Consider the following 8157-nt stretch of genomic DNA (forward strand, 5'->3'; position numbering starts at 1 on the left):
ATAAGTAAATAAACGAACAAACGGACATATAGACAGCCGGATACCGTTTACCGACAAACAGATGGACATATAGACAGACATACAGTTTACAGACAAACACACGGACAGAGAGACAGGATGTAAATAACTGAACGGACGGACTTAGTGCGCTCTTACGAATACAAATATTGTACCCACGCGAAATCATAGGGAGAGAGACAACACACACACACACACACACACACACACAAACATACAGACCAGTAGTAACACCGCCACAGCACCAAACAACACCACAGAACAATCAAGCGGACACCACCACTCCACCACCACCCACACCACCACAATCACCACTACAAGCCCCTCCCACCAGGCAGCCGGTTATAGCCTTGACCTGCGGTATATAAGACGACGGCCTTTTACTTTCCTCTTCATTTCAAGACGAGGTTGCGTGGCGTGCGTCCCAAAAGGTAAGGGAGGCTAGCGGGGCGACGAGGTAAAAGTGCGGGCGTGAGTGCGCGGCGGTATGCGGTGTGCTGCGTGATGGCTGAGTGCTGGGGAGTGAAAGGGAGAGGAAGCGCTGGAGGAGAGCCAGAGAGAGTGAAAGTGTGTGTGTGTGTGTGTGTGTGTGTGTGTGTGTGTGTGTGTGTGTGTGTGTGTGTTACTGTGTGTCTGTATGTGGTACTGTGGTGGTGGGAGGGAAGGACTGAAGGAAGGAGAGAGAGAGAGAGAGAGAGAGAGAGAGAGAGAGAGAGAGAGAGAGAGAGAGAGAGAGAGAGAGAGAGAGTCACCGTCGTTTATGTAGCTCTGTTGGCGCCTGGCGGGAATAAAGCGGATCAGAATGGACAGGTGGAGAGAGAAGGCAGGTGAGAGTTGCAGTGGTAGTGAGTGAGTGGCGTTATAGAGAGTACTGGTGGTGGAGTTAGTGTTTTTGCTGTGCTAGTTTTTGAGTTATAGACAGTTATAGGTTATAATAGTAGCGCTATAGAAGGTTATAATAGCAGTGGTAGAGGTTATAGTGCTTGTTTCAGGGTTATATAATGTCAGTGATAGTTCTACGGAAAGTTATAGTCGTGATAAAGGTTATAGTGGCTGTGGTTATAGTGGTAGTGAAGGCTATCATGGTAGTGGTAGAGAAAGAAGGTTATGGTGGTGGTGGTAGAGGTTATGATGGTGGTGGAAGTGAGGGTTATAGTGGCAGTGGTTGATAAGGTTACAGTGGTAGTGGTGGGAAGGATTACAATAGTGACAGTCGTGCTAAAGGTTATTTCAGTGGTTGTGTTTCTGATAGAGGTTGTGTTTTTATGTTACATGACGTTGGTACAGTGGTAATGTTAGTGAGAGATGTTGTAGTTTTAAAGTTACAGGAAGTTAATACAGTGGTTGAGGGAGTGAGAGATCGTAGCTTTGTGTGTTACAGGGCGTTAGCTAGTATAGTGGTAGTTGGAGAGAGAGAGGTAGTAGTTTTAGTTATAAGAAGCCAGAAGATAATGGTAGTTTGTTATTATCTTATTCAGCAAACCATGACTAATTTGGTATATCTAATGAACATTCTGCATCACCGACAGAATTAAAAAAAAAAAAAACACTTACGAGAGCTCCAGTAGTAATTTCAATGGCCTTTGCGTTTAGTTCTTACAAGTGAGCAATATGTTTTAAAATATTCCAAAATACGGGCTCTGGATTTTATGCGGCATCCAAGTAAGTCAACTTTTTGTCTCTTGTGGAGCTAGAAAGGCACTTGTATATGTTAACCACTAGCTAAGGCCCCGCGGCGCCCCTTTGTGTGGTGGGTGTGCGGTGCGTGGGATGTGTGTTGTGCGTGTCTATGCCTACTTAAATTGACTGTGGTGCGTGATGTCTTGTAAGCGTTTTTGATGTCTGGAAAGATGTCAAGATTTGGAGATACTCGCGTGCACAGACATCTAACATCAATCCCAGACAACACGCTTCCCACAATGCAATGCATTTAGTTCATAGAGTGGTGCACTCTATGAACTAAAAACTATGATAATAACCACGTTCTGCTACCAGCCAGCAAAGGTCAGATGCCACGCAAGATTGACCTGAGAGAGAGAGAGAGAGAGAGAGAGAGAGAGAGAGAGAGAGAGAGAGAGAGAGAGAGAGAGAGAGAAACGCAGCCGCTCGTAAGCATGAAGGATACAAGTTACATGACTTTCTACGCAACGCCTTGTTTGTTTCCAGGCCACGGCTTTGTTGTGCTTCAGAAATTTGGGTAACAATATTATTTATGAGGAGGTAAGTTGGTGGAAGATAACTGCCCTCCCTACCAGGTCCGCCACACAAGGCAGCAATGGCACACCTACCTGCACAGCGCCGGCACTCTCAGCCACCGGGGAGTGTGTGTGCTGACGGGAGTGTTGGGGAAAACAAAACAAGAGCTGCAAGAGAAGGGAACGTGTAAAACAATAAAACTGAATCCAAAGTAGTGAGTGGCAGCCAGTCAGCCACGCCCTGCCGCGGCCACACACACATACCCCGCATGACCCTTGCACTGGTGGAGGCACGGTGGGTGGCATAACAAGGAGCTTCAGGAAAAGTGGTGGAAGTAAACACCACCACCATCACCGCCCTCACCACCATCACCCCACGTTCCAAGGTTCCGCTACCCCTACACCCCGTCCCGCCCCTCCCTACACCACAGACCCGCCAAAATGTGTGCGCCGCCCCCGCTCCGCTTGTCTACTTTCACCGCCGCTTCTCACCTGTAGTATATTATCTCAGGTGTCTAGTGGGAGATGGAAGGTCGCGAGGCGCCGAGATGTCTGGAAAGAACCACAGAATGGTGTAAGAGGAGGCACGGGTGCACCTGCCCGCGGCCAGACAGTAGGAGTTTCGCCAGCAGTGCCTGTAGTCACTCAGAGCAAGGACTGCACACACACACACACACACACGCCTTTCACGCCCCGTGTGTTTGTACCGCGTGCATTAAGCATACCGTGATGAGCGGTGGTCGTTTGCGAAGTTGGAACGAAATCTCGAACATCTGAATCCTCTTTCCGAACGAGCATTCCTCCGTCTCCCCTGACGGTGGCTCGAGGAGTCTTGTAACTTTGGGTTGGTTGTGGCTGGCGCCTTACTATGGCCTCGGCTTCTCTGCCCTCACTGCCACCCTTCCTCCCTCTCCTTGCATTCCAATGAGTCACGACACAACAACAAGCAAACAAATAATCCACAAATGACAAGTCTATTTATTTTTCATTGTTTCAGGTGCATGTGTTAAATAAACACTGAGATGACCAGTGTGCGCAGCGGCAAACATTGTGTGTGTGTGTGTGTATGTAGTCACCGTTACTCTCGAGTTCGTCCTTCGCGCAGCTCAGTGAGGTTCTCGTCAAAAGATTTTCACTTTCATATTCTCGCAACACTGCGCATCGCAACCTTTAAAACGCCGGTACGAGAGCTGGTCGCTGCACCTTGTGCTGCAGGGTCGAGAAGCAACTTGAGAACCGTCCCCCTTCCCCCCTCCTTTGATGAGTTAGCCGACACCTGGCCACAATGGTGCGGGGCGCCTGCTCACTCTTGCAGCACCAGCAGTGGGTGCAGGGCGAACGTGTACTACTGTTAGACGAATTCTTTGGGGATGTAAAGCTTTGTTCCTTTATCTATAATACGTGACTCGCGTGTTCTCTACGTTCTCATGTCTGAGATGAGTCTGCCATCCATATAACCATTCCGTCACTTTATCGTGTGAGGGAACTCTGTTCGTGGATGTTTAGCCAACACTTCAGATTATTATGCTCTCAGTAATTGCCAACCAAGTTGTTTTGGCTACCTCATCACATACTACTCTGCATAGTTAGCTTGTGTTGGCAGCCACAGCCGAACAAACACATTCCAATTACTACATCTCACCTCCGCACAATAATACGTATTAATAGGTATAGGTAGAAGTATGACAATGCCTAACAACCTGCTGGACGTCACGATAGATTTCTTCATCAGAATGTCCGCTGGATGATGTGATGTGAGGTTATCCTTCCTTTCCTCCACACACAGAGTAATGAAGGTGATCGTGGCGGTGGCGGTGGTGGTGTGCGCGGCGGCGTGCGCTGCCCAGGTGTTGGATCTGCCCAAACTCACCGACGAGGAGCGCAAGCTGATCCTGTCCAACATGGACATCGCAGTCGACTGCCTCATCAAGCCCACCAAGCAGTGTCCCAACTACACCGAGAACGTGAGACGTGAGTGACGCCCCCCTTCCTTACCTGTCTCACTGACCCACACCTGTATATAGCAATACCTTGGCCTCCCAGGCGCCTCCCCCTCTCCCCCCCCCCTCACCTGCCTGGCACCTCTTCTCCCCCTCACAGGAGTCCTACCTGACCTGCTCAGGAACAACTTCAAGTGTAACTGCGAGACCCAGCGCGACGTGGACCTTTTCCGCGCCGAGCTGGGCAAGAGGAAGAACAGCCGGGCCATGCGGCGCCTCACCATGTGGGTGAACACCGAGCTGCTGGTGTGAGCCAGCTTTATCAGGTCCTGCCTGCCGGCTCCAGCTTGTCCCTGCCTTCCCAAAACTGCTGCAAATCTTCCACTCAGCCCCTCATTTAGTCTTCATACCATCCTTGTCATCACCACTAGTCATCGAGACCACTTGACGCACCTGCCTCTCCTCCCTCAGCAGGCGTGTGCCCCGAGCAGCCTCCCCGCCACTCCTCACAACACCACACTCTTTGTACCGCGTGCTGATGCAAGCACAATACTTACTGTTTCTATGCACTTTGTTTTATTTATAAATTTTTGAGACACACAAAATGTGTGTTATTTACTGCATCCAAACTTCAGAGTCTGTACTTGACGCGTCCCAGCCCGCCTCGCCTCGCCGGACACACCCCGCCAGGCACTCCAATCACAGCAACACTTGTACAACAGGCTCAGGAAATAAGAGGCTTCACGTGTACAGACTTGTCACTGGATAGACTTTTTATTGGTTTCCAGAACGCTTAGAGAGAGAGAGAGAGAGAGAGAGAGAGAGAGAGAGAGAGAGAGAGAGAGAGAGAGAGAGAGAGAGAGAGAGAGAGAGAGAGAGAGAATATATATCGAAAAAATATGAGGAAAAAGGTAAGTGGATACAAACTGGCCAAGATGAACTAACATGGAAAGCGACCTCACCTCAACCTTAATCTTAAACGAAGAGAACAGGTAAGATTTGGTAAAGCTGCGTAAAAAAAAAACATAGCTATGAATTATGAAACTACCCAACTCGTGAAGGGTCTCGTGTTGGGACCCCTGCGTTTTACAGCCACGTGGATATTGTACATACACATTCTCTTATGGACCGCTCTTCCTTGTAGCTTTGGGGTTTAAAAGATGTTAGTTCAGTCCATTATCTTCTGTTCTTTTTCTTTTTTCTTTTGAGTTTAACCCTCTCATTCCCAGACATCTTTTTCTCACAATCCCTTAGAATTCTTTCAGATACACTTTCCTGTAGCTTTGGAGTTTAAAAGATGTCAATTCAGTCCATTACTTTTTGTTCTTTTTGTTCTTCTTTTCTTCCTCTGCTAGACATCTTTTTCTCACAATCCTTGAGAATTCTTTCACACTTCCTTGTAGCTTTGGAGTTTAATAGTCTTTTTAGTGCTATGATCATCCCTTCGTAACATTCAGGGTACCATAAAAAAAAAAAACCTATTTGCATGGCCACACGAATAAAAAAAAAAGAAGAGAGAGAGCATCGAGGGTTATCTATCTTTTCGATATCCCTACGCTACAGAACCATTTAAGAAACTGTACTATAAAAATAAAAGTAAAAAAAAAAATGTTGCATGTGGTCATGAAAAACATTGTCCAGCAGTGGAATTAAACGGACCTTAGTTAGGGAATTCAGTCCATTAACCTTTACTTTTCTTATTTTCTTTTCCCCCCACACTTTACTCTCCTCACAGACCCAAAACATAAAAATGCCCTACGCTATGACTAATGTGCTAATGACGACCTAAGGATTAAGGGTTACAGGTGAAAACTGAGCTAAATGACTCGCTACATAAGTTGTGTTTGCTATACGGTAACACAATGGACAGCTCGTATACTTTCAATATATAACAAGGTTGGAAGGGCGCTGAAGTACATAGGTAAAGGGAAAGGAAGGACTCTCATTTATGCCTCCTCCTATCCTCTCGTTACTTTTCCATTCTCCTTTTTCTTCCTCAGCCACCTTCCTTTCTCCCTCCTGCACTCACTGTACCTAAATGTCAGGTTAGTAATAGTAGTGATATGAAGGGTGCTTAAGTACATAGATAAATTAAAGGAATCTCACTTATATCTCCTCCTATCCACTTCTTCCTCCTCCCTTCTTTTCTTCATTCATCTTTCCCACTCCCACGCTTTCCTCTTCCCTCCTCTTTCCCATCCTCATTCATATTTGTTCCTTAAAATTACATAATATTTCGCATATTTCAGATTGCACGATTAGGTATTCGGATTATTCAGTACAAAGGATTTTAAGGATTTTAGTGTTCCCTACACCGCCTCTTATTCGCATACTTTCACAAACAAACAAAGCAAACATTTTTACACTAACACTCTGGGCAGGTAAGTAATTGAATATACGTGTACCTGATTCTATTTAATTCCTGCATTCAACCCATCACCATCACCGCCATCCTCACTTTATAAACAACAGATACAGTGAATAAACTAAAGGAAGACTCATACACACACCTGATTAGCGCGCACACACATACACACACGCACACACACACACTAACCACTGCAATTCACTGGCCCAACAAATCTCCCGAAGTACCCCATTCCACACCAACATTTTCTCTGAAGCGCCTCTGCTTTCTTGCTCACGCCCCTACTCGCTCATTTTCGCTCTTCGTCGTCGTCCTCGTCCCTCGCCTCCTCCTCGTCGTCGCTGTCGTCATTCTCCCCCAGCGCCTTCACGAACTCTGCAGTGCATTAGAGAATGTTCATCAGAGGTCCTATAATTGATATCCTTAACTAGCACTATAAGTTGGTATCCTTAACTACGTAGGGATCCTGTTCTGCGAGGGTACAACTAGGGATTGTATTTAACAGAGGTCCTGTGCTGCGAGGTTCCTTAACTACGGGTCCTGTCTGTATATCAAGAGTCCTTAAATCCCTCACACTATTAATCTTTCCTTGATTTTCCTATCCCTCCATCTCCTTGTCGCTCCTTCGAAAACTCCTTCAGCTACATCCTCCTCCTACAAAATTCCCAGTTTCTTTTTGCATAACTTCAACTCCATCTCCCTCCTACAACACTCTACTACCCCCACTTCTCCGTTCCTCCTTGCATAACTTCAACTTCATCTCTCCTACGAGTACAACACTCTATTCCTAATTCCAGTTCCGTCACTCCTTGCAGAACTTCTTTAATCCCTCTCTCCCCAACAACACTGTACTCATACCTTCACCTCCCTGTTCCTCCTTGCATAACTTAAGCTCTTATCTCCTACAACACACTAATCCAGCCTCCAGCTCCGTTACTCCTTCAACTTGACCTCCTTCCTCCTACAACACTTCTATTCTCCTCGCAAAATTCTCCTCTCCTCTCATTACACACGCACCCGAGATGATGTATACTGAAACGCTTCCTTTTCTCATCTATTTTCAAAGACCACAGAGATGACTGGGCGGGTTATCACGGGTGTCCTTTCCTTCAGTGAAGCAGAAAGGACTAAACTATCAATAGAATCGTAAGAGCATCCTTGAAAACCCTTGTAATGTCTATCATTGGCTGTTGGAAATAGTCATGAGAGGGAGAGAGAGAATGCAGGTGCTGGATTCTACTAGTTCCATACCTGTCTTTTTCATGTAAGAGAGGCTCCGGCCAAGGACAACAAAAATGCAGAAAAAAAGGCCCAATGAATGTGCTAGCCCCCAAAGAGTATTCAAAAAGGATTATCTGATATTACGAATGTAAGTGTCTTGTAACCTCCCTCTTGAAAAGAATTCCTGCACTCATTACATGCTGTGCGTTCGCCTATTGACGTATTGGGTATCCGCCTCCACATCCGCAGAGCATCAGCAATGAAAACATTCTCAGCATTTCTATCCCCATTTGCGTTTTACAATAGAAAAAAGATCAGCATCAACATCAGCAACCGCATTTTCAGATAACAAAAGCACGTCCACGTCAAAGAAACGCCGATGTTGCGGATCTCTGGGTCATATATTCGACAGCCG

The 8157-nt window shown here is 46.5% G+C and overlaps 2 protein-coding genes across 3 annotated transcripts in view; one reads left to right on the top strand and one right to left on the bottom strand.

Moving 5' to 3' along the window:
* The first annotated feature begins 293 nt into the window (after positions 1–293).
* On the top strand, positions 294–4758 carry LOC135111732 (uncharacterized). 2 transcript variants are annotated; one of them, XM_064025397.1, is made up of 3 exons: positions 294–449; positions 4000–4184; positions 4314–4758. In XM_064025397.1, exons 2-3 carry the CDS (start codon positions 4004–4006, stop codon positions 4463–4465), a joined length of 333 nt encoding a protein of 110 aa, XP_063881467.1. In that variant the 5' UTR covers positions 294–449; positions 4000–4003; the 3' UTR covers positions 4466–4758. The 2 variants fall into 2 exon arrangements, with proteins under 2 accessions (XP_063881467.1, XP_063881466.1); XM_064025396.1 differs by lacking the exon at positions 294–449 and adding an exon at positions 2744–2787.
* Positions 4759–4899: 141 nt separating this feature from the next.
* The window catches only part of LOC135111731 (neo-calmodulin-like), a 51052-nt gene continuing 47794 nt past the window's right edge, over positions 4900–8157 (bottom strand). The window contains 1 exon segment of the mRNA XM_064025394.1: positions 4900–6896. Within this exon segment, the coding sequence (XP_063881464.1) occupies positions 6811–6896 (86 nt within the window). The 3' untranslated portion in view covers positions 4900–6810.

Source organism: Scylla paramamosain, chromosome 22 (genome assembly GCF_035594125.1).
Source record: "Scylla paramamosain isolate STU-SP2022 chromosome 22, ASM3559412v1, whole genome shotgun sequence".
Taxonomy (NCBI): Eukaryota; Metazoa; Arthropoda; class Malacostraca; order Decapoda; family Portunidae; genus Scylla; species Scylla paramamosain.

What these genes read in the sequence shown, in the direction of transcription:
- LOC135111732 (XM_064025396.1), top strand. Translation starts at nt 2,762, where the DNA reads ATGTCTGGAAAGAACCACAGAATGGT. An exon ending in GGAAAGAACCACAGAATGGT is followed by an intron (nt 2,788 to 3,999) that starts GTAAGAGGAGGC and finishes CTCCACACACAG; the next exon opens with AGTAATGAAGGTGATCGTGG. An exon ending in CTACACCGAGAACGTGAGAC is followed by an intron (nt 4,185 to 4,313) that starts GTGAGTGACGCC and finishes TCCCCCTCACAG; the next exon opens with GAGTCCTACCTGACCTGCTC.